Source organism: Carassius carassius, chromosome 27, assembly GCF_963082965.1.
Source record: "Carassius carassius chromosome 27, fCarCar2.1, whole genome shotgun sequence".
In the NCBI taxonomy this organism is placed as follows: Eukaryota; Metazoa; Chordata; class Actinopteri; order Cypriniformes; family Cyprinidae; genus Carassius; species Carassius carassius.
Genome location: NC_081781.1, coordinates 3,084,433 through 3,110,325, shown reverse-complemented (window position 1 = coordinate 3,110,325; position 25,893 = coordinate 3,084,433). Strand labels below are relative to the sequence as shown.

At 34.7% G+C, this 25,893-nt stretch overlaps 1 protein-coding gene across 1 annotated transcript; it reads right to left on the bottom strand.

The window, feature by feature from the left end:
- Positions 1 to 9,882: 9,882 nt before the first annotated feature.
- On the bottom strand, positions 9,883 to 25,785 carry LOC132106445 (kinesin-like protein KIF3C). The gene is made up of 9 exons (XM_059512123.1): positions 25,663 to 25,785; positions 24,017 to 25,584; positions 17,300 to 17,401; positions 17,097 to 17,219; positions 13,975 to 14,093; positions 13,736 to 13,852; positions 12,989 to 13,097; positions 12,576 to 12,742; positions 9,883 to 10,821 (listed from the first exon to the last, which is right to left on the bottom strand). Exons 2-9 carry the CDS (start codon positions 25,442 to 25,444, stop codon positions 10,707 to 10,709), a joined length of 2,280 nt encoding a protein of 759 aa, XP_059368106.1. The 5' UTR covers positions 25,445 to 25,584; positions 25,663 to 25,785; the 3' UTR covers positions 9,883 to 10,706.
- Between the last annotated feature and the right edge of the window lie 108 nt (positions 25,786 to 25,893).

The window sequence follows — 25,893 nt, the reverse complement described above, 5'->3', positions numbered from 1 at the left end:
GAGGAACATTCTTCTGTGATACATGATATCACTTTTGAACACAGGTCATTAATCACAGTCCTGCGGCCTTTATTCTCTCCGTGGCCCAACACACAATCTCTCTTCTTTGTTTTTCTGCTGTTGTGTCTCACTGTCTCAGTAAATTAGCAGAAACATCTGTATTTTACACAGAAAATACATCAACACAGGACAAAATAAGAATTCTGCATAAATAAAAGATTATTTTTTTTACAGAAAAGAGAACCTTTCTCTAGAGGCCTGTGCGTTATTGAAAAGATATTTTCATGTTTGCAGACTCTAGGTTGTGTAAGGTCCCCAGATGAGTTTCAGCTGATGAGCGGTGAGTTTATTTCTGTGCATCCGTGACATCTTAGAAGGCCAGGAACTCTGGGAGTGTTAAACCTGTTCAGAATGTGATCATGTGGACGGAGATAAACACAGATTCCCAGATGAGTTGAACATTAACTGTCCCGCTTTGAATGTGATTAATCGTTGGAGAGCACTATAAAAAATTCTTAGATGCACTTACATGCCAAATTTTTCATTAAAAATGTATTAATTATTTATTGTTTCTAATAATAATAATAATAATAATAATAATAATAATAATAATAATAATTGTTGTTGTTGTTGTTATTGTTATTATTAAATACATTTATAATTATTTTTACATTAAAATTATGTTTTATAATTAAAATTCTAAATATAAATAATAAAATTAATTTAAAATGTATTCATTATTTTTAAATAATTCTAGATTACTAGTTTCCTCATGTTGAGAAAAGGAGCGTGAACAGATATAATGCACTCAAAATTTTAAATACAACATTCTGAATTAAAAATCTAATAATTATTATTATCTACTATAATCATTATTATTATTTAAATTATAAATATTGTAATAAAATAATTAATTTGTTTATATTTATTATTTTTACATATAAAATTATGTAATAAATGAACTATTTAAGGGCCTTTGTGTTGTTGTTGAACTTGTAGTTAAAGGTGATTGTTCTTTATTGTATTGTATTTCTGTCAAAACTATTCTTGTTCGAGGTGGGTTTCTGGCACATTTGTTCTAGTCAGGTTGGAAGAGCACTTGATGACCATCTAAACCTGCTGAGCACCAGGTAGATCACGCTGGTAGACAACAAACCAGTATAGGCTTGTTTAAGATTTAATTTCCCCCGAGGGAGATAAACAAACAGCGAAATAAATAAATAGCTGTATTTCTATGTTGTGAAGTGTTCAGTGAAGGTCATGTCATTTTAAATGTTGTTGTGCTGCCATCTAGCGGTCGGTAGCAGAATCATAAATGGGTCATTCGGACTAGCTCTTGTGCAGATGTATCGGGGGTTTATTATAAGACATATTTCTATCCACAACATATAGATATTTCTCTTATATAGATATAAATCTGTGTCTAAAACCCAGAAACCATCTCTTCATGAACATCAGTTAGTGTATTCTATACAGCAGAGGGCGCTGATGCCGCGGTGATTTTAAAGAGCCACACAGATGGGAAATCAAAAATGACCTGTATTACAGTGTATGATGTAGCTGTCCATCAGTGTAAACAATGTGCAAAGTAATTAAACCAAAAAGTACAAGATTTATAAAGTTATTGGCTTCTAAAGTAAGGAGTCGACTCTGAATCGCTGAAACGAGTCGTTATAGATTTCAAATCTTAACCGGAGGCTGCCGTTTCAGGACCGTAACTCTTGGACTGCAGCTTTAGGACCCTAGTTTTTTGTGACAGCGCCTCCTACCGTACTGGATCAACACTAATTAAAGATGGACGACGTGGACAGCACGAATAATACCCTATCTAAAAACATCCGAAGGTGAGCTATGGGCGTTTCGTTTTACAACACTAAATGCGGAACAACCAATCAAAACTGACTATGTCTGTTGACCAATCAGAACACAGTATGCTACCGAAAGTTGGGGTTTAAGGAAACTGAATCTTTTGAACAGCTTCGCGCGAACCGTTTGGGGATCTCTGAGAATTGAGGTAATTTTAAAATGATATTTTGACAAAATGACAATGTTTTTTAACCTTGCATGGATTTAAACCTGTTGTACAGGACTTATAAACAGTGATAGGACGCTTAGAATTTTCATCTTACTGGCTCTTTAATATTGGAGTTCAATAAAACTCTCTGGCCTGATTTCACAGACAGGGATTAGACTAAATTAGGATTAGGCCATAGTACAATTAGGACATTTAATCAATTTTTATAAAGTGTATCTTTAGACACAATAAAGACAATGATATATTTTAACCTCTTAAGTGTCACCGGTGGGCCTGTTGTCGCTTTTTTTTTTTTTTTTGTTGTCTTTTTTCTATGTCACATATCTTAGTAACTCATAACTTAAATATCATATTGAAAATTTAAAGCCTAAAAATTAATCCTGTGAAAACCATTTTGAAATCGGACATTGGGTTACCATTGAAATTGTACTTTAATATCTTTAGACAGTCACCTTCCCTTTAGTGGGTGGAGTCAGGTGTCATATTACAAAATATATACATACAGTCGGCATCTAGTCATAGCTGGGGGCGTGGTGAGGGCGGAGTCGGCGTGGGGGAAAACACTGCGAACATCGTGTGTATCTGAATGACAAAAATACACATATTGAGCGCTTATTCCCAGAGACGCGTAGAACAATTTTAGTCTCTTTTAACTTTAATATTCATATACACAAGTCCATATCGATATTTGATTCATTTTACAGCCCTAATATAGATGTATTCTTTCAAAAATAGGCAAATTCCGTGACGTTCTGCTTTATACAGCAAGTTCGATTTTTGACTGGATTCCGCGATTCAATCGTTTCGCAAACACAGACGGGGTGAATTTATGAATGAAAGTGTAAAAGTTCTGACACAAAACTAAGTTGTTACGTGTCCACACGCTTTTTTAAGTGGGTAAACGGGTTTATGTTCGACACTAGGCTAACGTTACATAGTTTTGCTTCAGGTAGAATGATAAGGCTAATTATATATACATGCCACTTTCTGAAACAACCTTACACAGTTTTGATAGCATTAAAGGCAGGGTAGGTAAAAAATGTATAAACAACTTTCTTCCAAATTTGTTTAAACTTTCTATATATATCAATGCATAATTAAAATGTAAGTACTCTGATAAAAAGAGTATAAAAATCGAGTGACCCTAGACCATTTAATCTGTATTAAACACAGCTCATTATTTCCATTCGGGACGAAACATAGGATTGGCTTAGGCGACTGTCACTCTCTCGCAACCACCCTTTTGCCACACATGACCTGCCCACTTGCGTGCGCACATTTGATTTGAGGAATTCAAGAGGCACGGATCCTAGGAATAAGAGAAACAGCAAGCAAAATTCACAGTACCGGCCTATGCAGTTAGTGAAGGCAAACCAGGCAAAAAAAGGAAGACAGTAACAGTACAAGAAAAGGCAATGAACAAAAAGTCTTTGGATAAACAAAGAAATAAAATGCGAGTTAATATCGGCGTGGCTTTCCAGCGATGGCGAGAACTGAGGGAACTCAAGGGGCTGAAAAGTGACTCCTTGATGGCTTTATTTCTGCTGGACAGGTAAATCTTTCTTTTTGTATTTTGATCATACATATTTTTTTGTTTATTTTTTCATGAAGCATGTGTCATTAGCACACGTAGCTGCGTAATATAGCTAACATAACATTACTTAGTGAGCCGTAGAAGAGACGATAAATAATCTATAGGAGCCCAGAAGGGAGGGGGTGGAGTGAATGGAAATAATGAGCTGTCTTTAAAACAGTCGTGAGAGGTCTACAGACACTCGATTTTTATACTTTCTTTTTCAGAGTACTTACATTTTAATTATGTATTGATATATAAATAAAGTTTAAACAAATTTGGAAAAAAAGTTTTTTATACATTTTTTACCTACCCTGCCTTTAATAATGAACACAATGTTAACGTAGCCTGCCTGTGATGAATGCCGACTGCACACATACACATGCTTAGTCTTGGGATTTCCACAACTTCCCTTGATCATCCTCACAACTTATTGCTTGTAGCCATTTTGTCATCCTTTCCGGTTCTGTATGTTTATTAAGAAGGATGTAGAACTTCATTTCATAATTTGTTAGTTTATTTGAGGTACAGAAAACAACACAACAACTCTTCGGCATGATTGTCCCGTGTATTTCAATTGGCGCCAACGCAATGTTTTCCCCCACGAGCTAAATTAACATCACGTGACGGGGCGTTCCCAGACCAAGCGTCTGTATCTATTATGGTCTTTTAGAATCAAAACTATTTTTAATCTTGACAAAATACATATCGTCGGAAAGTTCTATTTTTGTGATAGATAGAATTAACAGAGATATTTAGACATTTGTGACAAAAAATAATTAAAATAATTCAATTGAGTTTTGATGGCACCCGGTGGCTGTTTGTGGTATTACGTCCTTAATAAAATCTCTCAGGAACCTCTTTTTTTTATATCAACTTCAAATTTGAAACATAACTTATTTAGACATAAGGCTTTTATTTTATAGCGATATTGGATGGGGAAATATTTAGAAAAAAATTTATTAAAATAAAAATGGTACAGTGCATTTTCTTAACAGTAAATTTAAACTTCTTTGACTTCTTGATACTTAAATATTTTGAAATTATTCCTCTCCTGCAGTAATCTGCAGATTGTCTTCTTAAAAAAGGAGTCTAACCTTAGGTCTGTATTCCAAAGCGTCCATGAATTATAACAATTTATTTTAACTCAGACTTAGATTTTATTCCTGCATTAGGTTTAAGCCTTGTCTGTGAAACCAGGGGAGTGGGTTTTATTTGTATCAGATTGTATCAGATCAGATAGCCTTGCTGAAAAAAACAAAACAGAACAAAAAAAAAAAAACATCCCTGTGGGTCTCTACTGGTAATTGGTCACCTTCTATTGATGGTTTTTTAAAACCAGTAAATCTTAATAGAATATGTCCCGAAAACACCCTACAGAAAACCATTTTTAATGGTTTTAATGGTTAAAAGTAGATAGTTTGTAATGTTTGTTATGGTATTTCTAGTGGAAACCATTAGCATTTTATTTTATTTTTTATTCTTTTCAGATTATTGGTCTGGAAACTGTATCTGTGTACAAACATCTGACAGAGGTCTGTAAGATGTCAGGTTTACATAGGCTACATTTTAAACAATAAACATCTTAAAAAACATATGAAATTGTGAAATTGAGCGTTTCCAATGTATGTTCAGTCCAGGTGAGTGAGCTCATTTCTAAAGAAGCCTGTCAATCATGAAATCAACCCGCACAAGTGTTTAGTGAGCACTCCTTTAGTCGCTGAAGTGACACTGATGAAAGGGAAATGACCCTCATGTAGGTTAAACAGAACACGACACCGGCACACCGACTGCACACGACCTCCAGCCTCCCCCGGTTAACCGTAACGGAAGGAGCCGCGTGGGTCCGTGTGTTAATTATTCAGAGAAGATCGAGATAAACTGCATCAGCAGCTCTACTGTAAGCCTCCATCAGACTGAGGGAGAGCGAGATTGCCTTACCTGTGCCCCTTTTTGGCAAGACGTTATTCAGAGAAAAAGAGAATAAAGACATTTATAATTGTACAAAATATTTCTATTTTGCACTTTCTGTTTATTATCCTGAAAAACATAGCCTTTATCATGGTTTGCTCAAAAATATGAAGCAGCAAGTTTTCAATACTGATAATAATAAGAAATGTTTCTTGAGCAGCAAATCATCATTAGAATGATTTCTGAAGGATCATGTGACAGTGAAGACTGGAGTGATGATGCTGAAAATTCAGTTCATGTCATCACAGTGATAAATTACATTTTAAAATATATAAAATTTTCATATTATACAAATATTTAGGCTACTGTTTTTAGGCTACTGTATTTTTGATCAAATAAATGCAGTCTTGGTGATCATAAGAGACTTAAAAAACATAAAAATCTTACCAACACAAAACCTTTGAATGGTAGTTCAATCACCGTGAGACTTTTCATTTAATTTTTATAAAGTGATATTTGATAAACAAAACAAATAGTTTGATAAAATAAATTAAAGATCTTTAGAAAGATGCTTTGTTTTGTTTTTACTAGAAGATGGCAAAATCAATACAAAAAGGGTGTATAAACAAATTAATAAATATTTTAAATGGAGATTAAGAACAGACACAGAAATTTAATCAGATTCTGAAATCAGATTCATTAAGATGTCAGAAAGAAAGAAAATATAAAAGCTGACAAATGAAATGAAACATGAAAGATGAAAAACATGAAGAAAGGTCTACTTTCATGGCAAGAACAGCGTGAAATCAATTTCAGATAGGATGATGATTATGATCCAAATATGATAATTTCTTTACATTTTGAAAAATTAAATAATTAAATAAAAAACACTGTCATGGCCAAGTCCTCCAGGATATAATCACCAAACTTACTCAGTGACATCAGCAGAACTCCACTGATATAGTAATCCATGAGCATATACTGAAGAGCAGTGCAGAGATGCTCATACATACAGCATTGTACATCCAACAAACACAGATCACTGATTCATGAGCACCGGATCACAACTAACTACAGAACTGAATCATTCTGAATGAATCTTTTCAATACATTCACCTGTCCTGTATTGTGTTCATCTGATTCTTTTGAGAAGCAGCTCATCAAAATGGAGTGTCGTTAGCTCACCTCTGTTGAATGTCCTCGATGTGGAAAGCATCATACTTCTGTCTCTTATTTTAGTTAATCTCATAAAACTTGCAAGCAACAGCTAGTGTTGTGTAAACATGGCTAAAGGCCCGAGAAGCGGAGGAACAACTGATTCAGTTGAGTTATTTACACTGGACCTATGCAGATTGATTTAAACTCGTGGCATTGATCATTCAAGGTCAAGCAATTCGCTTAGCAAAAAACTGTTCAAAAGAGCATTCATTTTTGAGTTTCGACATCGCTACAATGGCTTTAAAGAGCACATATGATGGGTGAAACAGAGCTTAAACAATTGCATTGTAAAATGATTCAATATTTTGAAGTGCTCCAATCAGATCCATATCACAAATCATTTAATTTAGATCGGGACTTCAAAGCATTTGTATCATGAATCATTTGATTTAGATAGGGACTTCAGTGGGATTGCGAATAATTTTTCGGAACTTTAGATCGTATATAGCAAATCATTTTATTTAGATCGGAACTTTGGAGTGGGTTTGCAAATCATTTATTGGAATTTAGGAGCGTATTCCGCAAATCATTTGATTTACATCGGAACTTTGGAGTGGGCTCGTGATTCATTGTTTACATCGGGACTTTGGAGAGTGCATTGCGATTCATTTGAGTTAGATCAGGACTTCGGAGTGGAAACGCAAACGATTTATCAGAACATCGGAGCACATATCGTGAATCATTTGATTTAGATCAGAACTTCGGAGTGGGCTTGTGAAACATTGTTTGGATCGGGACTTCAGAGTGCGCATTGCAAATAATTTTATTTAGATCGGGATTTTGAAGTGGGATCACAAATAATTTATCGGAACTTCTGAGCACATATCGCGTGTCATTTGATTCAGATCGGAACTTTGGAGTTGGTTTGCAAATCATTTATTGGAAATTCTGAGCGCATTTCATGAATCATTTGATTTAGATCGGAACTTCGGAGTGGGCTCATGAATCATTGTTTAGATCGGGACTTTGGAGCATGCATTGCGAATAATTTGAGTAAGATCAGGACTAAGGAGTGGAATCGCAAATGATTTATCGGGACTTTGGAGCGCATATCGCAAATCATTTGAGATAGATTGGAAACTCGGAGTGTGCTCGTGAATCATTATTTAGATCGGGACTTCTGATCATGCATTGCAAATAATACGATTGAGATCAAGACTTTGGAGTGGGATCACAAATTATTAATCGGGACTTTGCAAATGATTTATCGGGACTTTGGAGCATGCATTGCGAATCATTTAAGTTAGATTGGAACTTCGGAGTGTGCTTGTGAATCATTATTTAGATCGGGACTTCTGAGCATGCATTGCAAATAATATGATTTAGATCAGGACTTCGGAGTGGGATCGCAAATGATTTATCGAAACTTCGGAGCGCATATTGCAAATCATTTGATTAAAGGGTTAGTTCACCCAAATAGCAAATTTATGTAATTAATAACTTACCCTCATGTTTTTTCAAACCTGTAAGACCTCCGTTTATCTTTGGAACACAGTTTAAGATATTTTAGATTTAGTCCGAGATCTCTCAGTCCCTCCATTGAAGCTGTGTGTACGGTATACTGTCCATGTCCAGAAAGGTAAGAAAAACATCATCAAAGTAGTCCATGTGACGTCAGAGGGTCAGTTAGAATTTTTTGAAGCATCGAAAAAACATTTTGGTCCAAAAATAGCAAAAACGATGACTTTATTCAGCATTGTCTTCTCTTCCGCATCTGTTGTGAGAGAGAGTTCAAATCAAAGCAGTCTGGATATCCGGTTCGTGAACGAATCATTCAGTTCACCAAATCGAACTGAATCGTTTTAAACAGTTCGCATCTCTAATACGTATTAATCCACAAATTACTTAAGCTGTTAACTTTTTTAATGTGGCTGACACTCCCTCTGAGTTCAAACAAACCAATATCCCGGAGTAATGCATGCACTCAAACAGTACACTGACTGAACTGCTGTGAAGAGAGAACTGAAGATGAACACCGAGCCGATTTACGGGTTTGAAACAACATCAGGGAAAGTTATTAATTACATAAATTTGCTATCTGGGTGAACTAACCCTTTAAGATAGGCACTTCGGAGTGGGTTCAAGAATAATTGAATTTATATCGGAATATATATTCGGAGCATGTATCATAAATCATTTGATTCACCTTGGGACTTCGATATCATGAATACTTTGACTAAGTGGGACGTTATCCTGTGTTGGGGTGGACGCCAATCTAGCTGTCGTTAAAGTTATCTTTCTTATCTATCTATCTGCAGTTTTGCATGTGAAAAAAAGAGAAACTTTCACAAAAATAATCATCTTTTGCCAGAGAACTGCTCCTTTAATTCCATCCAGTGAGAGCATCTCAAGATCCAGTAACACACAGTGACACACATGAACACACTAATCTCCTGTACATAACAAAACTCCACATATGTTCATAATTACAGGAGAGGGGCTTCTGGCTGCTGCTTTGAGGAAATCAAGTAAGCAAGGCATATGTGTGTGTATGAATGTTTTTGTCTATTCCGTCTCATTGCTTTAAGTTAGTGCAGTGGTTTAAAGGTCTAAGCAAAGCCCAGCTCATATAGTACATGCTCTGTTCTCTCTATACAGACTATTCTAGAGCACAGGTTCTTCTAGAGCAAGGGTTCCCACACCTTTTCACCTTTATACACATATATATATATACTGTATATATATATACTGTATATATATATATATATATATATATATATATATATATATATATTAAAAAAAAGAAATTAATACTTTTATTCAGCAAGGATGCATTACATTGATCAAATGTGACAGTAAAGACGTTTATAATGTTAAAAGAAAAATTCTATAACAAATAAATGCTCTTCTTTTGAACATTCTATTCATTAAAGTACCCTGAAAAAAGCATCATGGTTTCCACAAAAATATGAAGCATCACAACTGTTTTTAACATAAATAATTATAATAATGAAAACTATAATAACAACAACAACAATAATAAATGTTTTTTTTTTTATTAATTTAAAGTGTAGTAATATTTCATAATATTCCACTTTTGATCAAATAAATGCAGCCTTGCATTTCAAAAACTTTTGACAAAAACAAACTTATTGACTCTATATATATGTAATACATTATTATGACAGCTGTTGTCATTGTTTTATAATATTTTTTTATTTTATTTTACAATTCTGTTTCAATGTTTTTATATTAATTTATGTGTATATTTATATTTTTAAAACTGCACAAATTATATCTCCACAACTAACATTCTATTCATTTCCATGACTTTTCCAGGCCTGGAAAACCAAACGCATTCCCTGACATTTCCAGGTTTTCCATGAGTCCGTGGGAACCCTGTCGATCCTTCCTCCAGCCAATCAGCCGCCCGCCTCCCATCCAGACCCCTGATCAGATTCACACAGACACACAGGTACAGTAAGACATGCAGATAGAAAGAGAGACGTCTCTCAGCTCTCATCTTCAAAGCTCAGGATGAGCGATCACAAAGCCCCGTCCGTTTTGGCTTCCATCATTCGAGGTGTGTGTGGCTCTACTCCTGGTTCAGACCTGTGCAGGACAGTACAAACACACTGAGGTTGACCAGCGGTTTTGGAAGCAGCAAAATTAATTAAAATAACTAGCTTAATGAGCCTCAGGTGTCAGGTAAGGCGATGTTATTCAGTGCTGTTGATAGTAGTTATTAAAGTCCTGAGGAGCAGAGAGCAAGAGAGAGAGAAAGGGCGAATCATTTTACTAATATTGATCGTTTCATTGGTCCTGATGAGTTGTGGGTATAGCCCCGCGTTCACGGTTTGTCCTGCTTCATCAGATCGCGGGCAGGTTTTCATCTAGTTGGAGCTTTGATCGCTTCAGCCTTGGTTAATAATGACAGACGGTTCCTCTCCCCCGTCTTCCTTGGTCTATGTAGGATTGATTGACTATTGTTTATCCTTTACGGGGGCGGAAATACGGTAATTCCTAGTCTCATTTCTTGGCTGTGGCCATGGTGATGCTCTGTGGGTGTGGCAAGCTGTGGGACCCTGAGGATGCCAGAGAGAGGGCGGAGCTTGAGGAGGAAACAACTTGCTGAGACTGACACCTGCGAACACATAATGTCGTTATCTTGGGACCGACAGCAGTTTGAGTAGATGTAGTATGCAAAGAATACCTATGACCTACTATAAGAGGCTGAATGTGCTACTATTGTTTTAAAATAGTTTGGAGTAATTTAAAGTGAATTATGCAACACTGTGGTCTTATTAAGAGCTTGGTTAATGCAGCTAGAAGCAGCATCAAGGCATTTTTGTTTTATTTTTAAATACAATTTCTAGTCAAAACATCTTTATTTTGGCAGTCCAATCAAATTAAAAGCCAAGAAATAGATTTAAATTGCAATTCACCTGGAAATGGGAGATTAATTCAGACAGTATAGTATAGTAATAGTAGCTGATTTGTAATCATGTCCTGCTTAACGAGTTTGACTTATTTCCATCAAATCGGAGGTAAAGAGTCCCAAGTTTCAACAGAGTGAGGCTAAAGCATTCATTTGTGCATCAGGCTATCCTCGAGTTGAAAAAGACAATTATTCAAAAACCAAGAGTATAAGAGGTGAAGGTTCGGTAAAGTGTAGGGTGTAGAATTAAAGGGGTCATATGATGCGATTTCAACTTTTCCTTTGTTTGGAAGGAGGGATTTTGTAGAAAACGACGTGTTTGAGAGAGGCAGGGCATAGAGGACCAACAATAATGTACAGTATTTGAAATATAATGTGTTTTCTGAACATTAATGCATGTCAGCATATTCTGTTAGTCCAAATACATAAAATAAGTTCTTTAAAAAAGCATCATATGAACCCTTTAAACGTATAGTATATGTAATGCAGGATGTCTTAGCCTTAAATGTAATGTAGATATGTAATGTAATACTTATGTAAGTGTAATGCATAATCAGTGATGTTTTTGTATTGTGTAGATTAAATGTATTTGTTGGTGTCGAATGCTGTAAACATGGATACTGTCACTTGAGGAAAAATTTCAGACTTTCACACTGCATTGTATAGTAGTAAATGGTATGAGAAATACACACATACATATTTATTTCCAAAAATAGCTTGTATTTGAGAAATCTGTACTGAGATTCAACTATGTACACGAGCACTATGTTATAGAGATTATGAGTTAATCTTGGATTACCCTATGGACCATATTGCACTATAATCCCAATTTTATCTAATCATAAACACAAATCATTTAAGATAAATATTTATTTATAGCATATTATATTTATATATTTATAAAATAAATAATTATTATGAAGTTATATTTAATTATATTAAATATTAGAAATTATTTTTAAAACAATTAGATATTTTATTTATTAACATAAACATAACATAATGTATATAAAGTTATTATTAAACTACATTTAAATGTATTTAACTATTTAAATATTTTTGATATATATTCAAATATACTTTTTATATACAGTAGATACTGTGTGTGTGTGTGTGTGTGTGTGTATAATGAAATATTTATCTTTTTATATCTTTATATATATATCTATTTACATTAATAATATTTATTATTTGTTATATTATATATAGTTTTTGAATATATATTAATTTTTAAATTATTATTACATTAAATTAAATATATTTTCAAATACAATTTTTATATACAGTATATATATATATATATATGTATATATATTAAAATAGTATATAATTTTTTTTATGTAAAACTTATATTTGAAATTTTTTTAATTCTTATATATATATATATATATATATATATATTTATTTATTTATATATTTGTGTGTGTGTGTGTGTAATGATTGTTAAATCTTTTACTGACCATGACTGAGATTTACGGACCCGTCCGGCCGCTGATTTCTCTCTGTAGCTGCTGTTGTCCAACAGAACGTCTCGGGACTGTTCCACCTCTGATCCAGACCTTGGGAGGTCCAGTTGAAACACGACAGGGGGAGTCAAGTCCAGCTCCAGAACCATTATATTCTCTGCCTAAAGAGGAACATGAGGGATGAAAGACACAAGCACTACTTCATAAAACTGCCTACTGCAAAAAAAATCATTTTCTTAATTACTGTTTCTGTCTTTATGTTTATAAATAACATCCTCAACATATATTTGGATTGGACATAATCACACAAACCAGAACATGAATAATTTCAAGCATTTGATTTGACATCCTCTGGCCACATTCCACTTTTTCTTCCTACACTTCCGTTTCTCTCTCCATAAACATACCCTGTATCTGGAATGAGCTCCCATCGCTATGGCAACTCTGGCGAACTGGCTGATTGGTCGCTTGTATCCCACAGCGGAGGCGGGTCTTCTCTTCATCTGTGTGAATTTACTGTGTGAACACAGAAAACAGAGCAGAACATCACCTTCACTTCAGTATCTGAGCTGTTCTGCTCAGGAAAACACAATGTCAGGTCCGTTTAGTATCACTGAAATAGTTTTGTGACTAGATGCTATTTTTATATTTTCTGATTTTAATTTTAGTTAAAATAAAAAATGTTATTGTCTTTTTATATATATATATATATATATATATATATATATATATATATATATATATATGTTTTTTTAAATAGAAATGTTGCCATGAAAAACTAAAGTTTTTTAAATATATATTTAATTTCAGTTAACATTTATATATTTTTTTATGGTTTTTGTTAACGATAATCAACCCCTATAATAAATAAACTTATAATAAAAATCATTGTTCCACTTGAAGTACTATGGTATAATACTATGGTATTCTGTGAAATACCAAGTACGTACCATGGTAATTATGTTTTCCAGGAACAGAAGATCTTTTGTTCTAAAGATTCAAAAAATTGTGCCTATGTATACATTTTGTTACAAAATTAAATTTGTTCTATTCAATCATTTTGATGACTTTACTATTACTCTAAAATTTGGAAAGCAGTGAATATAAAGTATTAGTATCTGATGCATCACATGTATAGATGGAGGTTCACTCACTTCTCTGCAGGAACGAGGGGCTGAAACTTCCACTGGTCTTCTTCAGCATCAAACTGAAGTCTGTTCATGATTTTATTCTTCTCTTCAGGAGGTATAAAGTTCTCTATAATCAGATATCTGCAGAGACACAGACACATTAGCTGTGGACACTGCCGACATTCATGCAGCTGTGTGATTGTTCTTAAACGTAAGCCGTGGTAAAACCATGCACAGATCAAATAAATGATGCTCAGTCTCACTTGAATTTGAGTTCTCTGGTCAGTTCATTCTGTGTTTGCTCCAGCTCCTGTCGGCTCCTCACATGCTCATCATTCACATCCTGAATGTCTGCCTTCAGAGACTGAAGCTTCGCATACAGCTGAACACACACACAGAGAGAGAGAGAGAGAATGTGTGCTCATCATCATCATCATCCACCCATCATCACTATTATCATCTGTCCAACCTTCATCATCATCATCCATCCATTCATAGTTATCATCAATCATTCATCCAGCCATCATTATCATCCATCTTCTTCATCTATCTTCTTCTTCTCCATCCATCCAATGATCTTCATCTATCCATCCTTCATCATCATCATCCATCCATCCTTCATTTCGTCATCCATCCATCCTTCATCATCATCATAATCACCCATCCATCTTCTTCATCTATCCATCCATCCATCCATCCATCCATCCAATGATCTTCATCTATCATCCATCCTTCATCATCATCCATCCTTCATATCGTCATCCATCCATCCATCCTTCATATCGTCATCCATCCATCCTTCATCATAATCATCCATCCATCTTCTTCTTCTACCAACCATCTATCCATTCATCCATCCTTCATCATTATCATCATCATAATCACCCATCCATCTTCTTCATCTATCCATTCATCCATCCATCCATCCATCCAATGATCTTCATCTATCATCCATCCTTCATCATCATCCATCCATCCATCCTTCATTTCGTCAATCATCCATCCATCCTTCATCATAATCATCCATCCATCCATCTTCTTCTTCTACCAACCATCTATCCATCCATCCATCCTTCATCATCATCATCATAATCACCCATCCATCTTCTTCATCTATCCATTCATCCATCCATCCAATGATCTTCATCTATTCATCCATCCTTTAGCATCATCATCCATCCATCCAAGTTTCATCATCATCCATCATTCATAATCATCACTCATTCATCCATACTTCATAATCATCATCCATCCATCTATTCATCTTCTTCATCCTTCCATCCTTTATCATCATCCATCCATTCATTTATCCTTCCTTCCTTCATCATCCTTCCATGCTTTATCATCATCATCCATCCTTCATCATCATCATCATCACTCTCGTGCAGTCACTCAGTGCTCAGTGTTAGTGTGAGAGGTTAGCAGGGGTTAAAGGTCAAGTAAGTAAGGAGAATGTTAAGGCTCTAAAGGACTTTCAGGCAGCTGGTTATGTTTCATTTGAACATCAAACCAGTTATTCCATGTTTAGAACCCAACAGGAAGTGATGTGTTCTGACAGATTAATATGGGGACAGTGGAGCTCAGTTCTGTTTGGCCTGTCTGCTATTGAGAATGAATCTCTGAAGTCATCAGAGCTTCAGGAGGAGGGTTTTGGTGGTTAGCATGCCAGCAGTAGCCATGAAGATTAAAGAGGGTTGGCTAGAATTAGTTGCTGTGAAAGCGTTTGTGCTTTTCATAATGCTTTAATGCCAAAACTAGCATTTAGCATTAGCCTCGTAGACCCTGACAGTCAGCAACCGAGCAAGTGTAGAACAAACTAACCTTCTTGTACTGATAAAAGGTGTTTTATTTTCACAGGGAGTGGGGTCAGGGGTGATCCAGGGGTCAAAGGTCAAAGGTACAGAATTAAGGGGGGAGCAAGAGGAACAGGAGTTAGGGAACTCAGAGATGTTACACGTCTTTTTGTTGTCAGTCTGTTCACTGGTTGCTAAAGTCTCATTCAAATGAGTCTAATGTATGACGATGAACAGATTTCATATTTTTATAATACGCCTCTTATACTCACCAAGTCTGCATTTATTTGATTAAAAATACAGTAAAAGTAGTATTCTTATAAAAAATATTATTACTTAAAATATTATATTCTAAAATATTATAATATTATTATTATTTAAAATAAGTGTTTTCTATGTGAATATATTGTATTGTGTGATTTATTTCTGTGATGCGCAGCTGTGTATTTTCAGCATCATTCCTCCAGTCTTCAGAGTCACATGATCCTTCAGAAATCATTCTAATATACTGCTCAAGAAACATTTCTGATTATAATAATGTTGAAAACAGTTGTGCTGCTTAATATTTTTGTAGAAACCGTAATACTTTATTTTCAGGATTTTTTGATGAATAGAAAGTTTATTTAGCATTTATTTGAAACAGAGATCTTTTATACCATTGCAAATGTGTTTACTGACATTTTTGGTCAATTTAATGCATGCATTTACAAAAAACGGGTTTATTAGATTTAACTAAAACTAAAACCAAAAACAAATATTCTTGTTGTCTTGAAATAAAATAAACATGAACAGAAACAAAACTCCTGTTGTTATGCTTCTATTGTTAAACTCCTATATTGTTATCTATTGCTTTTGTTATCTAGTTTATCTTGATGTACTAAAATAAATAATAAAGTAAAACTGACATAAAATTAATGAAAAACTATATAGACATATTTAAAAATAATAATAAATAAACAACAAATTTACTAAAACTTTGACAAATAATAAAAATAACAAAAATAAATAATATAATAAAAACTATAATATTATCTCAACACTGTAAAAAATGTCAGACCTCTCCAACTCAAAATGTTCTATTGACTGATCACATCTACATTTTTCAGTAGGCCTAACTGAATTTGTGTGAATTGCTGATCACATCTAAATATTTCAGTTGGCCAAATTGAATTTGTGTAAATTGAATTTCATAAATTTAATTAGGCCAACTGAAAAATTTAGATGTGACCAGTCACTAGAAAATATTAAGTTGGAGAGGTTTTTATTGTTTACAGTGAATAATACTAAAATAATACATATTACTGACCCCTTAATATACAGTTTATACTCCATTAGCTATTTATCTGTGAAGAAAACCAGTTTAGATTTGTTATTAATCTGTTATTAATCTTTTGCTTTGTATGAATAAAGTTCCAAATAAAAATAAATAATTATCAAATGAGATGAAGCATCTCAGAATTACTTAATATTGGGAACCACTGGTCCTAAAACAAGGACCTTCTCTTCATTACAATCTCTAAATGTGACGCCAACACCGTGCTTCACCTCTCTCCAGGTGTGTATGTGTGTGTGTGTGTAAGTGTGTATCTCACCTTTTTGAGTTTCTTAGTCTTTGCTTCCACTTCCTGTTGCAGTGAGGAGAATGTTTCTCTGAGTTCTAGCGTCTCTTCATCCTGAGCCAACACTTGCTGCTGTATTTCTCTCTCTCTGCGTGTCTGGAGACACACAGATGCACACACTCAGTTATGTGTTGTACACAAGCACATATGGATGCTGAAGGTGGAGTGTGTGTTACCTGTTCTGCAATCTCGTGTCTTTTCTGTTCAAGCATCTTCTGTTGCTCATTAGTGTGATCAATAATGTTCTTCCCACCAACCAGAAGCTTGCTCTCCATCGCCTGGCAACCACAAGAAACCATCAACATCAGCAGCGGATCACATGTAGAGGTCACATTCATTAGGATATATCAAATCACCTCAGCTGCTTTTATATAAAGCTAATTATAATGACTACAGACACTTATTTTGCATTTTATATACTCTGCTGTTCAAAAGTTTTAGTCATTTAATGTGCTTTTGTCTTTTTTATATATTTATTTTTAAATTTGTAGTTTTTTTTATTGATACTAAAACAATTTAAATATAATAAAAGCAATTAACAATTTCTTAAGGAAAAAAAAAAGAACTAAACCCTTCAGCAGACACTCAGTACCCAAACAGAAGTAATTAATATTTTTAGTATTTTTTTCCGTTGTACTATTATTAATTCTGTTATGTGTTTTCTTTATATATACAGTACAGTCCAAAAGTTTGGACACCTTCTCATTTAAAGAGTTTTCGGTTGCACTTTATTTTACAGTACGTGTACTTACATCTACTTATAGTGTACTTACCATGTATTTATCTAAGAAAGTTCTGGTAATACAAGGTAACTACATGGGGTAGGGTTAGGTTTAGGGGAAAGTTCAGGGTTAGTAACTAGTTATTACATAGTTATTGTAAATTACTATAGTAAGTACATAGCATGTACATGAGGAACAGGACTGTAAAATAAAGTGCTACCGAGTTTTCTTTATTTTCATGACTATGAAAATTGTAGATGAAATAAATGAAATAAAATCTGTTTAAATGGAAGTAATTATTATTAAGTGCTTTTGTCTTTTTTTTTTTTTTGGTACCAAAACAGTTACAATTTAATACATGTAATTTACAATATATACAGTACAGACCAAAAGTTTGGAAACATTACTATTTTTAATGTTTTTGAAAGAAGTTTCTTCTGCTCATCAAGCCTGTATTTATTTGATCAAAAAAACAGTAATATTGTGAAATATTATTACAACTTAAAATAATAGTTTTCTATTTGAATATACTTAAAAAAAATAATTTATTCTTGTGATAAAAAGCTGAATTTTCAGCATCATTACTCCAGCCTTCAGTGTCACATGTAACATCCAGTCTATCACATGATCATTTAGAAATCATTCTAATATTCTGATTTATTATGAGTGTTGGAAACAGTTCTGCTGTCTAATATATTTGATGAATACAAGTTTAAAAACTGCATTTATTAAAAAAATAAAAATAAAATCTAATAATATATATTCTAATAATATATTTTCTTTACTATCACTTTTTATCAATTTAACACATCCTTGCTGAATAAAAGTATTGATTTTATTTTAAAAAAAAGAAAGAAAAAAAATTACTGACCCCAAATTACTGAACAGTAGTGTATATTGTTATTACAAAATATTGATATTTTAAAAACATAGCTTTTTTTTTTTTTTTTTTTTTTACTTTTTATTCATCAAAGTATCCTAAAAAAGTATCACATGTTCTGAAAAAATATTAAGCAGCAAAACTGTTTCCAACTTTGATAATGAATCATCATATTATAATGATTTCTGAAGAATCATGTGATAATGATCCTAAAAATTCAGCTTTGCATCACAGAAATAAATGATAATTTAAAGTATAATAAATTTAAAAACAATTATTTTAAATTGTAATAATATATCACAAATTACATTTTTTTTTCTGTATTTTTGATCAAATAAATGCAGGCTTGATGAGCAGAAGAAACTTCTTTCAAAAACATTAAAAATAGTATTCTTTCCAAACTTTTGGTCTGTACTGTGTATATATATATATATATATATATATATAAATTCAAGAAAATGTAATGAAATGTATTTTTTTATATTTCTATTCAACTTATTTTTTTCAGTTATACATTTCTATATTTTATAAATTAAAATAAATAAACAATTCATAAATTTTCATTTTTTATTTTGATTACATGTACTTTGCCTTTTTTGTTTTTGCATTTTAAAAAATATTTATATTTGACTCTTTTATATTCAACAATTAATAAGTAATATAAAATAAAATATTTTTTTAAAGTAGTATATAATATCTTATAATATGTTTAATCAAATGGAACTTTGAACCAATGAGATTGGTTGTGGGCGGGGCTTCTAGGTGTTATGCTTCACAAATACAAAACTGCTCAATTTTGTTGCATCACAAGCGATTGCTGTCAATGGAGTGGCCTGAAATCACCAACTCTCTTTGATAACGGACAACTTCTGGTTTCTTTCTTGCTACAAATGGCTGTGAGTGTGAACGAGCTTTTGGAAGGCATGATGAAAATCAGCTCTGAATCTCCTCCCCCACTCGACACACAGAGCTCTCTTTGTGGACGGCAGCAGCTCGCGGCTTTAGTGACACACAAAGATTATTGTCAAAGAACCACAACAGAAACAAGAACAAAGCCTGAGCCCAGAACTACAGCTGAACTGCACGGCCCGTCAAACCAACTCATAACATCTAAAACAGCCTGTCAGAACCCATCAGACTCCACAGAACACGTCCCTCTGATTTACACACACAGTCCATCTCTCTCTGTCTCTCTCTGTGAACACGGGACTGGAACCGAGGGATAGGGAGGACAGCTAACGCAGAGACATGGAAAGATGGAGAGAATGGGCTTTTTGTCCCATGGATGAAACCAAAACCTTCTTGGAATAATGTACAGTCAAGCAGAGGGGCGGAGACAATTACAAACCTTATCAGCATAGTTATTAATATTAATAAGGTGTGTAACTGAGCTTAAAGCAGTTTTACTTAGACTAGTACAACTTATACTTTGCGGTGTGACCAACAGATTAACAGTCAATAAAAAAAATAAAACAAGCAATGGAACTATAATACATATAATACACACACATATATTATAATCTTATCATCATGGTAATGAATATTAATTAGGTGTAAAATTTGGCCCAATGCACCTAACTGGTCCTGAAAATAAAATGTTATTAATTCATAATTTGAATGAGCTTTTTTAATAATATATTATTTTTTATTTGAATTTTAGACTTTTCGTTATTTGTGTTTTGTCTTTTGTTTTAGTTTTTCATATTTCTATTTAACTTAGGTTTAGTAATGTCAGTATACGATTAAATGATAATACATTTAATTCACAAAAAATAAAAAATAAATATTTAAAGAAATGTGGTGCATTATATATATATATAATAATATAATAAATATATAATAAATATATAATATTTTTATTTTGCACTTTTTATGTGCTTTTGTCATTTATTTTATTTTATTTTAAACATTTATATTTAACTATGATGATGTTATAACTACAACAATTAAAATATAATACATTTAATTCACAAAAAAAAAAAAAAAAAACTTATTGGTGCAAAACCCTTTACACACCCAGGTCTTAAAAGAAGTCATTCATATTTTACATTTGTTTTTGTTTTATATATATATTTTTAGTTATCATTTTAGATTTTAGTCTGTCATTTTTTTAGTTTACTTATTATTGTCATTATGTCTATTTAACTTTAATTTATTTTTGTTATTTTCAAAGTAGTAATGTTAGTAACTGAACAATTTATGTAAAATTATGAAATGAGTATAAAATATATATAAAAATGTTAAACATAAATAAAAGAGTGCTAAACTCTTTACACACTCATATCTAGAGGCTTGAGTAATATTTTGTCTTGTATATAGTATACAGTATACTGTTACAGTAGTGATGGAAAAAAGATACAGAATAGAGAGAGAAACAGAGAGATGGTTTAAAATAGACGCTGGCCTCCGGGGAAGCATCAGCTGGACGCTCCGTCATCACACACACACACACACACACACACACAGCAGTGAAGATGCTCTCGTTTAACAGAGACCTTTCCATCCAGACCCCCCACTCTCCCGTCACCACGGCAACAGAGCTCAGGACCAGTCTGGCTCATTATCTATTCACACTGCTGAGGAATTTATTGGCCAGAAGCTCTGAAGGGAAGCTCCGCCCACCAGCACATAGACGCTAACACATCAATATTTCAGCAAAGCATGCTGGGAGAAGGCCAATGACTGAGTTTACCGTCAACACGCACAGACTATGTTTGGAACTGAATACTAGCATTCATTATATAACAATATATTGTGAAACAATTATGTTGAATTTTAAATTCAGCAAGTGGCATTCAGCTGCATTTTTAATCCATCATCTGGGGATTCCATGTATCCAAAAATGATTTGTATATTTTCAGTTTTCATTTTAAAATTAATTTCAATAAACATTGATCTTATGTTCTTTTCTCTTTTTTTTCATATTTCTGTTTAGCTTTCATTTATTTTATTTCATCTTTACTGAGTTTTTTATTTATTAATTTGAGTAGTTAGACAATAGTAACACTGGTATATATTCTACACACTGTAAAAACAGTATGATTATACTAATATTACACAACATTATATCAGTCACAGACACAAACAATCCAAAAGACACTATATAATTGTCTCTTCCTGTCTGACTGTCTGTCTCGCCCCCACGTCCTTTCTTTAAATGACACTATAATTAAACTAGAAGACAGTTGTGTAAACAGGCATTAAGGGCTAAATGTGTGTGTGAAGTGGTTTAGTCTGTTCCTCAGGTAAAACAGGCACATGAGCGTTGGGGATTCACAATTAAACACTCAATTCACTGCAGCAGCACAACAAATCTGGGGCAAAAACTGAGTCATGAGCTAAATTTGGAATGACACTATACTAATAATACTATGTGAGCAGCACATACACTGTCCATAGTATACGCAAATATATATGTAACTCTGGACCACAAAACCAGTCTTATACATCTTCTGCATCAGCTGAATTAATGCACTTTCCATTGATGTATGGTTTATTAGGATTGGACAATATTTGGCCAAGATACAACTATTTGAAAATCTGGAATCTGAGGATGCAAAAAAATAAAAAATACTGAGAAAATTGCCTTTAAAGTTGTCCAAATGAATTCTTAGCAATGCATATGACTAATCAAAAATTAAATTTACAAAATATCTTCATGGAACATGATCTTTTCTTAATATACTAATGATTTTTGGCATAAAAGAAAACCCATACAATGTTTTTTTGGCTATTGCTCAAAATATACCCCAGCGCCTTAAGACTGGTTTTGTGCTCCAGGGTCACATTTAGTATACACTATACAGGTAGTATGTGATTGTGAACACAGCCGTTGTGTTTGTAATCAGGCCTGCAGTGATATATTTCCTGTTGCTGTTATTGTTTGAGATCGAGTGATGGGATTGGCTCAGCGCAGGGAACAGGATGAGGTCGTGATGAATCATCACCTGTCAGGAAATGACCCACCAATGATCAGAGTTATTTATAAATCTGAAGCCCCTCTCTCCTCCTGCATATGGCCAGAACCTCAGCAAACACCTCTCATTTAAAAATGAAGAGCTACTTCCAGCAGCCTGCAGTGCCGTCACAAACACTCCAGTACATGTGAAGACATGATGTCATGCGTTACATCATCACAAGATGCATCAGGTCACATGACTACTACAGAGAACACACAGGGTTATTTTATGATTAATGTACTATTATAGTTTTTATATAGAACTATTATATCATTTTTTCTTTCTGTTTTTGTTTTAATTTTAAAGGCGAATTTTATTATTTTTTTATAATTTTTATGTTTTTTAATGTTTATACAGCTTTTAAGTTTACATTTTTTGCATTATTTTTTAGTCGATCATATTTTTATATTTGCCATTTCACTTTTAATTTTAGTTAAAGTTTTAGAAATTTAGTTGCATCTTTGAAACCAGATGAAATTAATAAGTTTAAGTTTTTTTATTTCAGTTGATGTTTATTTAAAAGATACAATATAAAATATAGTTTTATTAAAACAGTTCATTCAAATAGTTGATGCATTATAGTTTAAAAATTGTGTGTGTGTGTGTATATATATATATTTTTTTTTATAGTTTTAGTTAATGATGATAACCCTGACACGCAGAAACTGATGATGGGAATCAGACCATTACTAGTGTTAGCATGTTAACTGTAATCAATGCTTTTACTCCAGACAGTGTAAAGAATCTCTGCCTGCCTACTGTGTTTTGATTGGCTTAATGATGACCAAGAATCAACGAGATCACATGATTGGCTGAGCACAGCAGGTCATGCTGTCCACCATCAGCCGTCTGTGACTGAGTCCATTAGATCTGTACCCCGTTATTAAATACACTTCTCTATAACCTGACAGCATCTGTGGGAATTAAAAATCAAACTGTTTTGAATAAAGCAGCTATGGTCTTGTGTTGAACTGTGACGTGACAGCAGAGATCAAACACATGGATCCTGTCACCATATTAATGAATAACTGTATATAAATAACTTTTAATCGTTTAAGAAGTTTCAAATTTCATTCACTTTAAACTCATTCATTTATTACATTTACATTTATTCATTTAGCAGACGCTTTTATCCAAAGCGACTTACAGATGAGGACAGTGGAAGCAATCAAAAACAACAAAAAGAGCAATGATATATAAGTGCTATAACAAGTCTCAGTTAGGTTAACACAGTACACGTAGCATGGGATTTTAAATAATAAAAAATAAAAAATTCTACACATTAATGGAACCTGAAACAACCATAAACACCACACACACAATCTTACTCACCTTAAACTTGGCTGTGAGAAGATCTGTGGCCTCCTGCTCCTTCTTCAGATGTCTCATCATCCTCTCTTTCTCCTCCAGGAGTCTCTGTTTCTCCTCGGCCACCAGTGAATGATCATCTCTGATGGCCTCCTTCTCTCTCTCCAGCTTCTCCTGCTGCTCCTTCATGTATTCATGTGCCTCCTTCTCCACGGTTTCCTCCTCCTCCTCCTCCTCATCTTCAACATCATCCTCCTCTCCCTCTTCTACCTCGCCACCATCTCCGATCTTCCTCAGTCTCCTGCTCCTCCTCTTCCTCTTGGTGAGCATGCCGCGTTTATCCAGCTGCGCTTTCAGCCGGGCGATCTCCTCCTGGAACTCCCTCAGGAGGGCGTCTTTTGGGTCTTCGTTGACACGAGGCTTGTTCTTGATGTTCTTGGCACGGTTGGCATAACGCAAGGTGGTCAAGGTCTCCTCGTAATTGTAGGAGGCCGGTCCCAACGTGGCCACCATGATTGTCTTGGCGTTTCCACCCAATGAGTCCTGCAGCAACCGTGTGAGTTTAGAGTCACGGTAGGGAACGTGAGAACTTCGTCCGTCCACCAACGCAGAGATTACATTTCCCAGAGCGGAGAGGGACAGGTTGATCTTGGTGGCCTCCTTCAGACGTTCTCCTTGGACGCCAGTCTTGGTCTGTCGCTCGCTGCCAGCCAGGTCAACCAGGTTGAGTTTGCCAACACGAATATGGTTCTGTCCATCCGGCCCAAGCTGGCTGCACTCCACCGTGATGATAAAGATAGCATGAGACCTCGAGCTGTGCTCGTTCATGTTGGTAAAGCCCACAGATCTGCTCTGGTTCCCAACATTCATCACATGCTCGATCTCCTTCACGTTCTTGGTGACGAAGGAGGACAGATCTTTGATGTAGACCCCTGAGTCGGCGCTCTCCTTCAGCTCCAGCTTCTTGCTGTGGTCTTTGGTGAGCAGGTCACGGATCTCCTCCTGGTAGATCTCCAAATAAGAGGCCCGGACCAGGTACTGCTGGTTCTGAGAGCGCGAGATGTGCGTGAAGATGTGCTCGAACGAGTTCGGGATGATGCCGCGGCGCTCGGCGTCCAGCCACTGGCCTTGCATGGTGTACGTCTTCCCGGTTCCCGTCTGTCCGTACGCGAAGATGGTGCCGTTGAAGCCGCGCAGAACCGAGTCGATGAGCGGTCGCACCGTCTCGTCGTACAGATCGCTCTGTTTGGAACAAGCGTCGTAAACCGCGTCGAACGTGAAGCTCTTGAGCAGCTCTCCCAGACCCGCCTTGGGGTTCCGCAGGGCCACCTGGCCCAGTTTCACATCCATCTGAACGATATTCTCGTACCCCATCGATTCCTCTTTACGGTTGAGCGGGCGACACCGAACCACCACCTTCACCGCCTCGCCGTTTTTTGCTTTCATGGACATGTTGAACCCGTCTGCGAGATGAATGGATCACGAATGAGCGCAGTACTCCCGTTTAAGATGAGGATGATGGATGATGGAAGATGTCAGCATCAGCCGGTTACCGAGCGCATAGTGTCAGTCCCGGTGCAAATCTCTGCGGTCTGCACGAATGAATAAAAGATGAAGGCGGTTCCGTCATGAACACGTATGGATGAAATCATAAGATCAAAATATCTCACCGATTTCCACCGAAATACAAGAAGATCCGAAATACAAACGCGTCTGACAAGAGAATCACAAACATCAGCTGCGCTTCACTGCAGCCCTGCCCTAACACACACACACACACACACACACACACACACACATACATCAGGGTTGCCAGGTCTCGCAACAAACAAGCACACAGATTTTTTTAAGCAATTATGGCTTTGCTATATTACAGAAATTTAATATACATTTTTTTTACT